Consider the following 16,815-nt stretch of genomic DNA (forward strand, 5'->3'; position numbering starts at 1 on the left):
CCTGCCCAGTGACTGCGGCCAGTGTGACCCGCTGGCCGTGAACCTGGGCCAGGAAGCTGCCTCCTCCCCCACAACAGCTGGCTCTGGGGTTCTCAAGATTTATTCAGGATCTTGTTAACGGAGGCGGTGGAAAGATGGGGTCCCCGACGTGCCGGGGGGGCGGGGGGGAGCACACATAGAGGACCCTCCCCACCCCCGCGAGGGAGGGGGGAGGCTCGCTTTTTCTTAAAAATATAAATGTATTTATCTGTATCATCACGTCCCTGGGGCACCCAGCTGGCCGGCCTGTGGGCCACAGGGCGGGGAGGGAAGAGGGCACGAGTCTCAGCGAGGTGGAGGAGAGCTCCGCCGGGTGGGAGTGAGGGGGCTGCCTCACAGGGCTCCGTGCTGAGCCTGGTAGCGAGAAAGGACAGCGCGGTAGTGGGACAGTTCCTGGCGCACAGCCACCACCTCCTGCCGCAGCAGGGCATTCTCCTTCTCCAGGAAGGCCGCCCGGACGGATATCTGGTTTTCCTTGAGTCGCCGGGCATCTCGGGACCGCTTGGCTGCCTCGTTATTCTTGTACCGCCGGCTCCAATACTTCTCGTCCTGAGGGCAAGGAGTAGGAAGGCACTGAAGTCCAGAAGGGCTGGGAGGAGCTGGTTTGCTTATGCCTTCAAGGACCACCTAAGAGACCTCCAGGAATGCTTTTTGCCCAGCAGCGGGACCTATGAGGGTACTGGGCCTTCCCTTGGGTGGATATTCAAGGACCTGCCCTTGCAGTGCCGACTGTGAAGTAAAGTAGGCCCCTAGCAACAGCTAAGGCATGAGAGTTCCCCAAGCAACTGGGTTTCAAGTCTCCCCCTGTGCAAAGCAGACCCCAGCAGCCCTCCTCACTTGACTGCAGTCAGCTCCTGGTAGCTGAGGATGCTGACTCTCTAGCAATAGGGCCTTCGGAGGCTCAGGACTTCCCTCAGTGAAAAGCACAGCCCTATATATCACCTACGCTGATCCTGGTTGCTAAGGAAAGTCTAGACTCCCTAGTGATAGCTTTTGGTGTCCCATAAAACCCTCCCAAAGCTGGGTCCTAGTGACCTGGTTGCCAAGGCAATTCATCACTCCTCAGCAAACAAATGTGAGGTCTAAATAGTCCCCAGACTGCAGCCAATCTCTGACCCAGAGGCCAGGGAGTTACCTCCTTCCCAAGAGGCCCTGGTTGCTATAAGAGCTGTTCCTGAGCAAAGGAGACTAGCCTGAGACGTCCCCACATGATAATGCCCAGGGTTCTCCAGCCCTGGAATATGATTGCTGAGGACCAGTGCTTGTTAACAGAGACCACCCAGTGCTCTTAAAAGGGCCAAATCAGAGGTCAAAGCACCGGCCCCAGTCTGCATGGGTGCTTCTCAGAGGCAGGATGATGCCCCGTTGCTGACAAATGCTATCCTTAGCTGGGCCCAAGAGATCCTGATATGTGTTCCAGTGAGGGTTTTGGGTCCAACTGATAGAGATGCTTAAAGCCTGTTCCACTGGACCCAGTAGGACTGGCTGAGTACCCATCTCCATAAATCTCAAGCCCCGACCTCCATCCCTTGACCATGGCCAAGGAGGACAGATCCTTGGCGGTAGGCCAGGAGAAACTAAGAGCCAATCCCAGTAAAAATCCCAGGTCCGACTGTGAGGAAAGGGCAAGCCATGGCTGCTGGGTGTATGCCAGCCAAGCTGGTGGCCTCGATCCGGCAGTGCTCACCTTCTGCTCCTCTGGCACCTGGATCTTCCTAGCCTTCTTCATGATGGGCTGGGGTTTAAGTTCCTCCTCTGAGAAGCGATGTCTCCGAGGGTCAAAGGTCTCATGGCCTGGAATGCTTGACAGGGCTAAATCAGCTGGGTCGGGTTCAAAGGTCATCAGCACCTCCACTGTGTCTGGGTCCACAGGGCTGGGTGTGTCCCGAGAGGTCAGGCCTTGGGGAAACAGAATGTGTCACTTGAGTCTGTGTTTATGTTGGGGAGAAGAGGTTCCCAGAAGGGGTTCCCTGCTACAGTCATCCCTCATCTACCACCTAGCAGGCAGTTCTGCAGTCTAACATAAAGCCTACCAGGACTCAAACTCCCTTCTAGAAATATGAAAGGTCCTTAAGCCCCAAGGATGCTTAGAAATCATGGAACCAACTCTACTTTTACAAGTAGGGAAACTGAGGCCCAATCATATTTGACTTGCCCTAAGCAACACAACTAGAGCTATTGCTTGTAAAATCTCAGACCTTCAGATGCAGCACTAGCTTCCTTCCCATTCGAGCCAGAATCCTTCTTACAGAGTCCCGGGCCAAAGTCTAGACCCGAGGCTTTCAGGGAAAAAGAATTTACCACACTGAAAAAAATTCAAGTTAGACCCTTAAGACCTACTAGCTTCCAAAATTGAGGAGAGAGAAGAGGGAATGGCTCTGTGGTTTCAGATGAGTTCAGTAACAGTAGCGGCCTGTGCCTTTAAGAGCGAGCAAGCCGGGGCCAGCTGAGGACACAGGTTCAGGGCCGAGTCACGTGCCGGCGCCTGCTTTTTTTTTTTTTTTTCCTGCCCCCACCCCCGGCGCCCGCACGTTCCCCCAGGCCCCGCCCCCTTCCTCGTGACCGCGCGTGCGCAGAGCGCCGAGCACCGAGGAGGGCGGCGAGGACTCACGTGGCGCGGGAATGTGCGGCTGGGGAGTGTGGGGCTCCGGTTCTCCCCCAAGGGCCGACCCCCGGGCATCCAAGACCAGGAATTCCGGACTTGCAGTCCGCCCCGGGAGACCCGAAGGTGCTCGGGGAGCACATCTTTGGTCTGGCTCCCCCGGGCCCCTCAGATCAAATCTCTTTATGGGTCCAGCCCCCCCCCCCTCCGGGGAACACCGCAGAAGGGTCTCGACCGGGGTCCCAGCCCCACGCCACCAGGGCACATGCGATTCGGGGCTCCCGAGCCCCTCCTCTCCCAGGAATAGAAGAAGATGGGCCCTAGCTCCGGTGAAAGACCCTGGACACATGTCGGGGCGTCTCCCCCGCGGAGGACTCCAGGACCCCAGCCTCCGCGAGCACCCGGCCACCGGGGCTGCCGTCCCTTCCGCTCGGGGAGAGCCCACGTCTGTCAGGGCGCGCCTTGTTCCCTGGAGGAGGCCTAGGAGTTCCAAGCCTGTCCAGCGCCGCCGATCCCAGGCCGGCATCGTGGGGCCCAGTCCACTCCCCGGTAAAAAACCCCGATGTTAGGGGCTCCCCGTCCCGGTTCTGCCAGCGTCCGGACCCTTTGCCCCCACGTCCCACAGAGAAAGTCCACGCCACCTCCCCACTGGGCAGGTTGCTGGAATGTGGGGTCCCAAGTCCCTCCTCTCCTATGAATCCAGAAGACCCCGAATTCGGGCGCCCAGCCCCGTCCCAACGTCCCGGCCCCCGTGCCGCAGGCCCCGCCCCCTGGCGGCTAGGCCCCGCCCCCTGGCGGCTAGGCCCCGCCCCGCCCCCGCCGCCGCACCTGCGCGGTGGCCGCCGGCGGCCCCGAGGGCAGCCCGAGCCGGGGCGTGCCCCGGCGAGGAGCGGGGGGAAGCCGAGCTGCAGGAGCCGGGCCCCGGGGAGGGTGCGGGCGTGCGCACGGGCGAGGGCGCCGGTGACGGGCCGCCGGGGGGCGGCGGGCTGGGCGGGAGCCCGTGCTCCAGCAGGAAGGCGTCCAGGTCCACGTACTCCACGTCGCCGAAAGGCAGCGTCCGCTCCCACAGCAGCGGCGCCAACAGAGCCGGGCCGGGCGCGGCCCCTGGGCGCCCCCGCGGGGACCCGCCGCCCACCACCGCCCCAGCTGGGGCATCCGCGGGGCCCGCCGTCTCCAGGCCCGGCCCGGAGACCGTGGCTGCGGGCGGAGCCGCCTTGCGCTCCTTTTCCTTCAGGAGACCTGCGGGCCAGGGAAAGACCGGGCAGAGTGGAGAGGGAGAGGAAGAGAGACAGGGAGAGAAGACCCCGAGTCAGACGGGGCGGGGGGGGGGTTGGAGACCCACACGACGGAGATCCAGAGAAAGAGGGGACAGACCGCAGGAGAGAGACCAAAGAGGGAAGGCAAGGACCCAGAGAGAGAGACCCAGAGCAAAAGTAAAGGGACAGGGGAGTCAGAGACCGAGAGAGGGACAGCGACTCAGAAAGAGGAGAGGACAGAGATGCAGAGAGAGGAGGGCAGCGCAGAGAGAGGGGGGTAGAGACCCGGGAAGGGACATTGACATGGAGGGGGACGGAAGTTCAGACACAGGGGAGGTGGAGGGTTGGACAGGTGAGAGAAAAAATGACAGCTCTGTAATTCCTCTGTAACCTACCCCCCCACTCCCTGCGCACTGTACCCCTTTTCCCCGCCCCCACACTCGATAAGGGGCAGGAAGGGGCTCTATTCCTGGGGCACATTCCTCATCCCTCGACGCCATGTGACCCCAGGAGGCCCCGCCTAGGCCCGTGTCACCACCGTGTGAGCATCCGACACGCCCCCTCCCTCCTCCCTGGACATCGGGGGTCCAGACTGATGGAACCACCGAAGAGGGGGCGGGCACCGAGCCTCCGGGGTCCTGAGGGAGGAGGAAGAGGGAACCTGGGTTCCTGGGACCTTGGGGTAAACGGGCTTGAGAACCACGTACCCTGGTGTGCTGGGAGCTGGGAGAGCTAGAGGCCTACACACCGGAGTGATCGGGTAGATAAAGGTTGGGAAATGTAAGTCTCGGCACGGAGGAGGGCGCTGTGGATACCCCCCTCCCCTCCTAGTACTTAAATCCCGAAGGGAGTGAGGGGAGGTCTGAGCCGGGCGAGGTGAGGGCTAGAACTCACAGCTGGCTGGCTCTTTGGGCTTGCTGGTCCCCTGCAGCAGGCTCCGCAGCCCAAGCAGCGCCCCTCCTCCAGGGGGGGCCCCGGCGGGGCCGCCCAGCAGCAGGGGGGCCGGGGTCCTGTCGCTCACGGGCCGCGCCATGGTCGGGCACCTGCCCGCCGGCTCACGGGTACATGGAGCAGCGAAGGGCTGGCCGGTCGGTCAGCGGTACACTTCTGTGGTTCTGGCGAGTGTTTGCCCAGGGCCGGGCGAGCGGATCTTGCAAACCTCCAGTATCAGCACACCGCCAGTCCTGGGAGCGCCGGGGATTTGGAGTCCTCCGCGCAGAAACGTGCAACTCAAGAGGGTCCCCGTATATCATGCAGTCTTGGGTGAGGGGGTGATCAAATCAGGCGATCGGCTCTTTGCAACGAAGGTTCAAGGGAATATTAGGCGCTTCTTCACCAGGTGGGCGAGCCTGGCTCTTGCAAAATCTGCAGCTCTCTCCACCGAAGGCGCTTTGCAATCTGCACCAAGAGGTGTGCTCAAAGGGGCGGGGGAGGGGGGCAGGAGGAGGCGGCCGCCTTGAGGCGTGGCCAAAGCAAACTTCTTTCGCGGAAAAAAAAAAAAAAAAAGCCAAACCAAAACACCCGACGCCACAGCGCGCACCCCTCCCTTCGGTCCCCTCCCGCACTCACCCTGCCCCGCCCGCCTCTAGGGCCCTGCACCCCAGCCGCGTGCCTAGGTTGAAAGCGCCGGCCAATCGCGTCTCGACCCCTCGAGACACACAGCCAATGGGACCCCTGGATCCGCCAAAGCCCGGGAGGGCGCGTGAGGGGCTATGCGAGAAGTTGCCTAGTCTTTGGGAGGGAGGCGGGACCCTGACCTACATTTGCCCAATGGGAGAAGGCGCTGGGGGCGGGACAGTGACCCAGTTCGGGCCAATGAGGCAGGCGGGAGGGGGAAGCACATGGCTCAGCGCGTGCTGCCTGACGCGGAGGGTGGGTATGGGCGGGGGGAGGGTAACGCCGCTTAAAGGAGCCGCGTACCCAAATGATTGTTGTGGGTAGCAGGAGGCTAAAAATCCCAGTCGTGCGGTTTAGGATGTGGGAGACTGGCTTCCAGAAGAAAGCTGCTATTCTTAATCCCCTAATGCTTCCCCGCCGCGCCTAGAATCAGACCACTGAGAAACAGGAAGTATTCGGTCCCTTTAATAGCTTTGTTTTGGGGGTGAGTCCCCTCCCCTGCGGGTAGGCTTGGGAAGAGCAGGCGCAGTCCTCGATGGGGCGTCTCAGCGACCTTGAGGGGTTCCATCCACTGTAAGACAGAAGACACCGCTGCGGTGGCTGGAGGGGGGGCGTTAATGTAGGCCCGAGAGGAAGGGGCGTGCAGGGGGGAGGCAAGGGGCGTGCAGGGGGCGGGAGCTGGGCCGCGTAGGGCGCGACCAAGGGAGGCTGCCAAGGGGGAACCGGAATGTACTAGGATGAGAAACGGGGGAGGGAGCAATGAATTCGGGATGGCCCTGGACTGAACCATAGAGAGGCCGCAGGAGGGTGGAATAGGGACATCGGGTGACAGCATCGGGCTGAACCAAGTGAAGTTACTCCGGGAGGCGGCGTGGGGCGGGGTGCTGCCTGGGCTGTACCAAGTGGAGAAGCCGGAGAGGGGGCTTAGATCCCTGGGCTGAATCCCAGGAGGCAGGAGGGTGGGAAGGACGTTGTACCAAGTTGATTCTCAGTAAGGGGGGGCGGGGGCAGCATAGGGTTGTACCCATGGCAACAAGGAAACGGCACGGACTGTACCATAACGTCATAACAATAGCAAGGAGAAAGTCAGGGGGTTCGGGTTATACTCCAAGTTGAAAGTTGTAAGCAGCGAAGAGGAAAGGCAAATCAAGGACCAGCAATGACCTAAGGCGGGGAGGTGGACTGAACCGCGATGACCCGGGGATAAGGGAGAAAGAAGCAGTGAGGACCCAGGAGGCTGGAAGCAGCAAGTGCAGAAGCAGCAAGTGAGGCGGGGAGGGAAGGGGTCGGACTGTATGGTATTCAGACATCAAGGGGAGACACACAGGCGGGTTAGACCAAGACGTGGAAGGGGTTCCGACTGGACCATACCATGCAGGCGGTAGTTGGGGCCTCGGCAGCGCCTCTCGGGGTGCCTGGGATCCCTGTTGCCCCTCAAGGCCCTGTGAGCCAAGGGCTGCAGGGGCCTGCCGTTACCGCTGAGACTCTGGAAGATCTGGGATGGAGGATTCTGGCTCAGGAGTCTCAGGGAGTGCATCTGCCAGGGAAGGGGGGTGGGAAACTGGGAGTGAATAATGCAAGGTCCTGGAGTCCTGCCTCTGGGGCATCTGGGCAGAGCCTTGCTCAGATTCCTCCCACCTTCCAGGGTGACCCTCTTTGCCCCTCGAGTGGGGTCAGTGTGGGGGAAGGAGGGTAGGTAAGGCAAGAAGATCCCCAGGCCTGTTGACCAAGCCAGGAGGTGGGGGCACACAGGTGTCACCTGGAGGGAAGTGATATTGAGGGCCCGGTCAATGAGGATCCAGGTGACGGTCTCTGAGCAGGGCGGGGTGCTGAGAGAGCCCTGATAGGTGATGAAGCCAAAGGATTCGGGGAACAGGAGCTCCAGGCTCAGGTCTTGAAGAAAGTAGGCATCGTCTGTGGGAATACCAGGCCAGAGTGAACAGGGATGCTTCATGTGCCCTTCCCGACAACCCAGCAGGGACTTACTCTTATAAGAGATGCGGGTGATGGTGTCACGGTTAAGGAGGCGGCTGAGGAATGGGTTTGAGCTGCCAGCCACCTGTATTGGAGGACGACATGAAGAAGCCGGAGCCCACAAGTTCAAGCCCCCAATCCCTGCCTCCCCCGCCAGAACCCTGGCATCTGGGCCTCCCAGCCTTGCTCTTCCTCAGACCCCAGATTCCCAGTACCCAGAACCTCCCACCCTCTGAATCTTGCCTGGGCTCACATTGACAAAGAGGCTGAGAATAGCCAGGCCATTGGGGCTCCGGGAAGCGGCGCTGAAGTTCCCGTAGAGTTCTTGGTTGAAATGGATGAGCTGCACCTGAGGGGAGCACAAAGAGTGGGGGTCCCCCAGCAGAAGGGAAGGAGAGAAGGGCTTTTGGGGGGTCCCAAGTCAGGTCAAGGATTAGTGGGGGCGGGCAGTGCTATGGAGGACAATAGGGGTGAGGCCTTAAGAGGAGGGTGAGGGGCCTCCCCTGGTGGCGTAGCAGTTGAGCGCTGGGCTGCGAAGCTGCCCGCAGCCTCTGCAGCGCCGGTTCGATTCCCGGTTGCTCCCTGGCCACCAGAGGAGGGTCCCACATGGCGCGCAGACCTCTCCTGCCACCCGCTGCTCCCCTCAGCAGTGTACTTCCTCAGTCTGCCTGTTCTGCTCCCCGCTCTGGTGAATCCTCTCACCCTCCCGCACTTCTGACTGTACCCAGTGCTTGCATAAATAAATAAATAAATCTTTAAAAAAAAAAAAAAAAGAGGAGGGTGAGGAAGAGTTGGGTTGACTTAGGGCAAAAGTCAAGGGTCAGAGGTCCATGGCCACCACCTCAGCAGAGAAACCCTGGTGGTTGATCTGGTGCTCAGAGCCAGCCCCATCACGTGCTCCAAATAGTAGCCGCAGTTCACTGAGTCGGTGGCTATAAAGGAGGGGACCCCCAGACACATTGACCACAGGCCGGGAGGCAGGCAGGAAGGAGACATGGCGACCAGTGTTGTACAGGGTTCCCCGGAGCTGTGGGAGAGGTGGAAGCTGTCACTGGGACATGGAAAGATTTCTTTCCTCCTGTTTTCCCCTCCCACCTTTCACACTGCCAACAATCACTTCATCTCCCTGCAGAGTTTGGACACCAGCACCTTCCACACTCTGTGCTGGTCTGTGGCAAGTGCTCATTATTGGCGAATCCATTTAATTAAACTATTATATATATTTTTATATATTTATATTATTTATATATATTAAACTGTTATTCTGTGCCATGGAGGTCAGTAAGAGAGCAACGAGCAAGTAGACAGAAATCCTGGGCCCCATGGAGCTTATGTTCTAATGGAGGAGACAATAAATACTAAATCACATCAGTAACTGCTGAATTAACAACATCCAGCTCCTACTGGGAAGAACTGGCAGCTCTGAGAAAATGCAATGGAAAACCTGGCCTAGATTGGGAGTGTGAGGTTGGGGGGGTGGAGGGCAGCAGTGAGCTCAGAAAGACTTCCATGAGGAAGTGCCATTTGAATGGAGACTTGAAGGATATTATGTCAGGGTTAGTTGCAAGAGCAGGGAGAAGGGCATTCGGGGAGGTAAGTTGTAATAGCAAGTACAAAGGTCCTGGAATGGTCTGTTTTAGTGACAGCTAAGAGGCCAGTGAGAACAGCACCCAGTGAACAAAGGAGTGATGCTGGAGCCAGATGGTGCAGGATCTAGTGGGGGAAGGATGGGTGTTTTGTATTTTTATTTAAATAATTAAGTGTATATGTATACATATATAGAGAGAGAGGGAGATTGCTCCAAGCTATTGCTGACACACATGGTAAATGCTACACTAATGTTTACTATTATTATTTAACCTAATGGAAACATTTTGAGCAGGGGAGTGGTAACATCTAGTTCGTGTTTTTAAACATCTCTCTGACTGGGGAGTGGTGAATGGATTGCAGGAGGAAAGAGGCAGACCTGTGAAGAAGCCATGACATCCTCTTGCAGTACAAGAGGATGGCGGTGAGAATTTGGAAAGATCTGAATGGTATTTAGCAGGGAGAATAGAAAGGACATGGACTGGAAATGCGAGCAAGGGAAGGCACAGGACAGGGTAGAGATCTCTGCCTTCAGGCTGGGGGAGCTGAATAAAGAGTGGTGTGGGCTTTTACAAAAAATGGTTTTGCACAGTGGGCCAGAGCAAGAATAGTGGTACCACACTGCCTGCGTTTGAACCCCAGTGCTGGCACTCTCTAGCTGTGGCCTCAGCAAGTAACTTAACCTGTCTGTGCCTGGGGTTCTACATCCATAAAATAATAGCGCCTATTTCAAGGGGGTGCTGTGAGGACAGAGGATAGAGATCAGACTTTTAAAAGTGAAAATGATCTGTTTGATCATTGCTTCTACAGAGGTAGGGACACTAGGGAGCCATATTTGGGAAAGGAAGAACAGGTGATCCATTTTTAAAGTGAAAGAAGCCATTCCCCATCCAGTGCGTACCCTTCCTCCTCCAAGGTTGACCTCCCACCTCAGCACCCCACTCCCAATCCCCACTCATGCCCATCCCCAGTGGTTTTGGTAACCCCAAATCCCACCAAGCCTCTTACCTTTTCTCCCCCAGTGCTGAGCCTCAGTGGGGGCAGAAAGGGGTCATAAAGGACCCTCTTCAGCTCTACATCCACGGGGCTCTGCCGCTTCCCCACAGCACACAAACTCCAGGCTGCATTCACCAGGCCCCAGAAGGGCGGCCCTGGGGGGCAGAGGTGTGGCAGGGAGGAAAGGGTGTCAGAAATAGGAGCTGGACCCCAATGCTGGGACCTGCTAAGAAGGCTATGGTCTGCATTTCTAGATCTCAGAAGAGCAAGGGCTGGGCACCTGGTCTTTGGGGTCTGAGTGAGGAAGGGGCTTGGATTCAAAGTTCAGGTCCTAGGAGAACCTTGGAGGAATTTTCTAAGACCCTCTAACACCTCCAAGCTGCTCTTTGATCAGACCTAAGCCATTGGAGACGGAACTACAAGTCCCAGCAGGCCCCAGAGCTGCCAGCCTCCCCATCCACTGCCTGCCTGTGCCAGAGCCCATGGGAGTTGTAGTTCTTTCAGTCTCCCTTGTCCCACAGCTGGATAATGAATGCTTTGGAGAGAGGAGTTGCCAAGAGAATGCTGGAGAAATTGGGGGGCGGGGTCACTGAGCCTCTTTCTCAGCAGGAGCCCGGGATCTACCTGCTTTTTTCCCTGCAAAGGCACACACAAGCTCCATCTTCCACCCCCACACTCTTTCCTTCCACTACTCCCACTCACTACTTGAAATGCGCATGTATAATGTCCCGTGGTGAGCCGCTGGGGTTCAGAGGCTGGGCCCAGTCCCGCGGGAGGGAGGAAGGGCCTGGAACTCCTGGGTCCTGGGGTGGGGAGGAGGAAAGGTTCCTGGGTCTGAGCGAGGAGGCCCCCCCCCCCCCGTGTCCTGGACTCCTGGGTCCCCACCCGGGCTGCACCTGGCACGAAGTTTCCCTGGAGATTATCCTTGTAGCTCCACCAGTCCTCGGGGTCAGGTGCTGGTCCAATGTGAGCTGGGGAGAGAGTAACCTGAACCCCTTTCCTTGGCCCCCCCCCACCTCTCCTGCCCCAACCCACTCCCTGCCCGCCCCCCCCCAGGCCTTACCTGCCGCCCCCATTGCAGCCCAGAGTACCAGCGCTCCAGGGACGCTCAAACGAACTGCACCCCCCATCCCCTGGGGGCCTCTAAAGATCCCTGCCTGAAGCCCTGCACCCCTTGTCACCACTCTTAGCTCCTCTCTCCCCTCTCGGTGGGACCTGTCCCTCCAGGACGGCCCGCCTCGCTCTCCTCCCCAGGGAGTCCCTGTTCCCTCAACACTCTGGCAGCTGGGACCGAAAGCTCCCCAAGACCCTCTCCACTCCCCGTCGGTCCCTCTCTTTCCCGGCCTCCCTCTGCCTCCCAACCCTCCTCCTCCTCTCCCCGCCTGCTGCTGCTCCCCCGGGTTACCTTTCGGCTTCTAGCCACAACCCCCTCTCCGCGCCCTCTTCACTAAGCTCCCCCGAGCCACCTAACTCCATGTCTCCATGCTGCCCCCCTCCTCCCCACCGCCCCCCGCGCTCCTCCCTACTCCGCTTCTCCACCTCCTCCCGTCTCCCTCTTTCCTCCTCCGCTCCCAGCCTCTCCCTCTCTCTCTCCCTCTCTCCCCCCCCTTCTGCCTCTTCTCCGTGTTCCTCTGTCCCTCCTCCCTCCTCCCCTCCTCTCTTTCCTCCTCTCTTGGTGTTATTTAATTTTTTTTTTGTCGTGGCTGTTGGGGAGGGGGCGGTGCTCTGGCAGCACTAAAACTCCTGAGCCTGGCGTGTGTGGCGGCGGCGGGGTGGCCCCGGGGCGGGCTGGAGGCTCCGGGGGGCTGGACCCCGCTCCCGGCGGCGCCGGGGCCGTGGGGGCGGGGGGGCCCGACACCTGGGGCCGGAGCCGGCGGGGCCCATCCTCCGCAGGAGAGGAAGGGGGGGCGCTTAAGGTGGCGCTGGGAGCGTGCTGGGAGGTCCCCGCGCGCAGGGATGCTGGCGCCGAAGGTCCGGGGAGCCCCGGCTCCGCGAGGCCGGGTGGGAGCCCCACTAGCGCCTGCAGCCCCCATCCAGTGCTCTGCTGGGTCCCCGCAGGGAGCTGCCTTAACGCGGCTGAGGGATCCCCTGGGAGACCGGGGTGCGGTGAGAGCGGCTGGCCAGGAGAGGGAAGCAGAGGCCTGGAGAGGGAGACAGACAGCGAGGAGGAGGGAGGAGCGGCTGGGAAAGTCGGGGCGCGCGAGAGCCAGAGGTGAGGTCGGAGAACTGCAGAGGCGGAGGGGACCGGGAGCCCCCGAGGGCGGGAGGCTGGGCGGGCCCGCGGGCGGGTCAAGAGATGGGGGGCCGGAGGGGCCGACGCGAGCGCACTGAGAGCTGGAGGGGAGACGCCGAGAGCCCGGGACGCGGAGAGGCGTGCGCGCGAGCATCTATAAATAGAGACATTCATGCAGAGAAAGATCTCCTTCGAGAGGGAGAGGAGAGCGGTAGAGAGACCCAGAGAGACGCCAGCTGACATCAAGGGAGAAACTACAGACGCATCCAGAGACAGACAGTTGGAAATGGACATTCAAGCTTCTAGACATGGGGGTGGCGGCGCCCAGGGGATGGCAAACAGAGATGGACACACAGAAAACACAAGAAAGTTGTGTGTTTAATTGTCCACTGCTGTGCAACAAATTACAAAAAGCATAATGGTGTAATGCAACAAGCCAAACCCTCAAGGTTTGTCAGGGTTAGGAATTTGGGAGTCATTTAGTTGGAGGGCTCTGGCTCAGGGGCTCCTGCCCGGTTAAGTCCTTGGCCAGGGCTGCAGTCATCTGGGGAAGTTTTCAATGCCCTGTTCCGCCTTCATTGGCCCATTGATCTTACTAGTAAGGCATTGTGTACTTGTGTATCCTCCCGCGAGGACAGCCCATCTCTGAGCCGCCAGCATTGCCCCATGCAGGCAGGCACTTAGCTGTCCTGAGGAGAGAAATCAGGCATGACTGAATGAGATGAAGCTCCTGCTGTCTTTCCCTAGAGATTCTGGTCCCCTGCCATATGCCTCCTGGGAATCACTTGGGTTTTCTATAATACTCTCTTATTACTCAAGGCCCTCTGGACTCTGGACCTTTGTACAAGGCCCGGAATTAGAAGGGCACAAGCCCCTCTAACTGAGGCTTTCTCTCCCCCATCCCCCGCCCCCTTTCCTGCTGGACAAATTCCTATTTGGACTCCTGTGTGCTTCAGGAGTCTGCTCTTCCAGGAAGCTGTCGGCAGTTCTGAGGTGGACAAGGTCCTCCCCTGGGCTCTGGAAGCCACCTGTGCTGCCTCCATTAGAGAGCACAGACTGGGCTTGGTGCCCAGAGGCGGAGGCCACAGCCAGGCCGGAGGTGGGTCCCAGATGTGAATTTCATGCCTATTTGTCTCGGGCACTAGAAACAAAGTTTGGGTCCTAAGGAACATATGGGGCTTGCCACGCTCTTCACTTTCATCTCCTACCTCCCTGGCCCCTGGGTGGGAGACAACAGGGCCTGGACTCTCCAGGCCTGGCTGGTTCCCATAGCCCTCTTGGCCTCCTTAACCTGCTGTCCCTGCTGCCAACTCCCACTCCTTCTGGGAGCCCAGCAAAATCTTCCTGGTCTCTGTTCTCCTTCAGTGCTCTGTCTCTTCCCATGGAGATTTGTCCAATAACAGCAAACTTAAATGACCCTAACTCTGTGCCAGACAGTGTTCTCAACCCCGTCCATATACACAATAACTCCTTTAATCCTCATAATAGGTCCTGTGGGTTACTTCCTATTGTTATCATCCACATCATCATCCCCAGTTTACAGATGAGAGAATTAAGGGACACAGAGGGATTTGAATCCAGGCAGGCAATCTGACTCCAGAATTCAGATTTTTCTTGAAAATGCCCTTGTGAACTACAGTTAACAATTAAAAGGATACCTCTCACCCTGGTTTCAGCTAAGAGGTACAAAGAAAAAAATGCCACAGCTGTGGACTGGTTTTGTGAAGAAGCTGCATCAACAGTAAGAAAAAAGCTTCCACTGGGCAAATCAGTACCCTCAAATAAAGACAGACTTTAAGGCTTATGGCATTGCTAAAACTCCCAGTCCCCAGTAAACAAGGCTCTAAAGAGGCAGGTAAAATATTAACAAACTTCCTTGTTTTCCTCAACATTGGATAGATACATTGACCCGATAATTGCCCAGACAAATCCTTGAAAATGTAAAAATGTATAGGGAAAATTTGTTCCCTATATCAATCCTTAAAAATGTAAAATGTTTTCCTTGCAGAGTGCGTAAAATTCTCCTGGTGAGGCTTAGAATTTGGACAGTTTCCCCAGAGCTCTCTGGAGACTGTTCCTTGACTTGATTCCTCATTCTTTTTTTTTTTTTTAATTTTTTTAAGATTTATTTATTTATGCATGTAAGAACTGGGGTACAGGCCAGAGGTGCAGCAGGGGGGAGGTGAGAGGATTCACCAGAGACAGAGTGGGGAACAGAACAGGCAGATCGACCAAAATTCACTGCTGAGGGGAGCAGCGGGCCAGTCAGGAGAGTCCTGCTGTGCCATGTGAGTGGCTCCCTGGCTGGGGATCAAACTCGTGCTGTAGAGGCTGCAGATAGTTTCATAGGTTTTGTCTTAACTCCTTGTACCACCATGGAGGCCCCTGATTCCTCATGTTTGAGCAGTACCATCCTATAGAACTTTCTACCGTGGTGGAAATGTCTATATCTGCTCTGTTCAATATACTTGAAATGTGTAACGCAAATGAGAAACTTTATATTTGTTTCCATATTAATCAATTTAAATTCAAATAGTTCTTGCAGCCAGTAGTTACAGTATTGGCAGCTCAGCTCTAGAGAACAAAATTTGAATATCTTGTTGTGTCTGTTGCTAAGTCTCCCTGTCTCTCTGAGTGGCAGTTTCTTTACTGAAAAGGTGATTAAGTATTCTGGCCCAACCCAAACTGAGTTTCTTTACTTTTTTTAAAGATTTATTTTTATGTATGCATACATACCAAAACTGGGGTGTAGGCCAGAGGTGGGGGGGAGGGGCAAGAGGATTCACCAGCGGTAGAGTGGGGACCAGAACAGGCAGATCTACTGAAATAAACTGCTGAGGGAAGCAGCAGATGAGATAGATCCTGGTCGGGGATCGAATTCATGTTGCAGTGGCTGCCAATAGCTTGATAGCACTGTGTCTTTAGCCCCTGCACCACCAGGGAGGCCCCCCAAACTGAGTTTGAATCTCTGCCCCCACCTTGAAGTAGAGCCCCCATCAGTTTCTTCATCTGTATAATGGACATAATAACAACTATTATTCAATAATGGTAGTCAAAATAATATTCAAAAATAATGAATAAATAATAACACCTATTTATTCAATAAATATTTATTGAGTACATATTATGTCCTAGTACCTGGGATAAAAGCATTGAACAAAACACACATAAATCCAAGGTCAGGGCTGCAGGAGGTGGAAGGGAATGCCATGGCCAAGACACTAACTATTTCCAGTCTCAGCCTCTCTATTCCTAGAAAGCCTATAAGGCTGCTCTGCTAAGCATCTCATGATGTCATAGTTTACTCTGGATTCTGATTGGCTGAGGGTCTGACATCAAGGCAGATCAGCTAATTTCCACCCTCATGGCTTTTTCTTCTTTTTCCTTGATACCAAAACACCCTGTTTAACTGGATCCAAGACAGTCCAAAATTAAAGACAATATAGCCGCCCCCACTTGCAGCTAGGTCAGGTCATGTGACTAAATTCTGGCCAATAAAAACAGAGAGGTTGTGTAGCAGCATTTGGAATACATCCCTATAAGACAACTATGGGGGCTTTTTCGCCTTTTTATTTGGCCTTCTCCATCTTGCTGATTGGATACTCATATGATGGCTGGAGCATTTGCTGCTGTTTTGGACCACAAGAACAGTTCATGGTGGAGAGGAAAGCTAGAAGGTTCCTGATAGCTTGATTATCTCCAGACCTTTCTTTTTTTTTTTAAGATTTATTTATTTATGCATACAAGAACTGGAGTGTAGGCCAGAGGAGTGGGAAGGTGAGAGGATTCACCAGAGACAGAGTCAGGAGCAGAACAGGAGGATCTATTGAAATACACTGCAGAGGGGAGCAGCAGGTGAGACAGGAGAGGTTCTGCTGAGCCATGTGGGTCAGTTCCCTGTCTGGGGATCAAACTCATGCCACAGTGGCTGGCAATAACTTGATATCACTGAGACTTAACCCCTGTGCTACCAGGGAGGCCTGTGATTTTTTTAACTTGAGATGGAAAGACTATTCTAGATTATCTAAGTGGGACCCATTTGATACATGGATATTTAAAAGTTGAGAACTTCTTCCAGCTGCAGTCAGAAAAAGATGTAAGGACAGGAGAAGAGGCAGGAGAAATTTGAAGTGTGAAAGAGACTTGATATGCCACTGCTGGCTTTGAAGACTGTGGAAGGGATCATGAGCCAAGAAATGTGGGTGGTTTCTAGAAATTGAGAATGGGAAGGAGACATTCTCTCCTAGAGGCTGGGAGCAATTTAGCCTTGTTGACATTTTGATTTTTGCTCTGTAAAACTAGTATTGGGTGCTTGACCTTTAGAACTGTAAGATAATTCGTTGTTTTGGTTGTTACCTTTGTGGTAATTGGTTATGGTAGCAATAGAAAACTAATATACAGATGTTTCTTCCCCTCCTTCATGCCATTGGGTGGAACCACTTGAATAATGAGCTGTGACTAGAAGGGCCGGAGTCACTCCTGAGTCAAGCCATCAATTTCTTGTGTGCTCT

At 56.0% G+C, this 16,815-nt stretch overlaps 2 protein-coding genes across 3 annotated transcripts; both read right to left on the bottom strand.

Annotated features, from left to right (window-relative positions):
* Positions 1 to 258: 258 nt before the first annotated feature.
* On the bottom strand, positions 259 to 4,930 carry DBP (D-box binding PAR bZIP transcription factor; the record flags this gene model as incomplete). 2 transcript variants are annotated; one of them, XM_084257226.1, is made up of 4 exons in its annotated part: positions 259 to 588; positions 1,727 to 1,938; positions 3,470 to 3,880; positions 4,792 to 4,930. In XM_084257226.1, the coding sequence occupies 4 exons, from the start codon at positions 4,928 to 4,930 to the stop codon at positions 373 to 375; spliced, it is 978 nt and encodes a 325-aa protein (XP_084113352.1). In that variant the 3' UTR covers positions 259 to 372. The 2 variants fall into 2 exon arrangements, with proteins under 2 accessions (XP_084113352.1, XP_084113353.1); XM_084257227.1 differs by lacking the exon at positions 3,470 to 3,880.
* Positions 4,931 to 5,888: 958 nt separating this feature from the next.
* On the bottom strand, positions 5,889 to 11,201 carry CA11 (carbonic anhydrase 11; the record flags this gene model as incomplete). Its single annotated transcript, XM_084257278.1, has 9 exons — positions 5,889 to 6,085; positions 6,886 to 7,051; positions 7,274 to 7,428; positions 7,501 to 7,573; positions 7,742 to 7,837; positions 8,330 to 8,515; positions 10,084 to 10,226; positions 10,968 to 11,042; positions 11,135 to 11,201. The coding sequence occupies 9 exons, from the start codon at positions 11,199 to 11,201 to the stop codon at positions 6,060 to 6,062; spliced, it is 987 nt and encodes a 328-aa protein (XP_084113404.1). The 3' UTR covers positions 5,889 to 6,059.
* Between the last annotated feature and the right edge of the window lie 5,614 nt (positions 11,202 to 16,815).

This window comes from Talpa europaea, assembly GCF_964194135.1.
Source record: "Talpa europaea genome assembly, chromosome: 16".
NCBI lineage: Eukaryota > Metazoa > Chordata > Mammalia > Eulipotyphla > Talpidae > Talpa > Talpa europaea.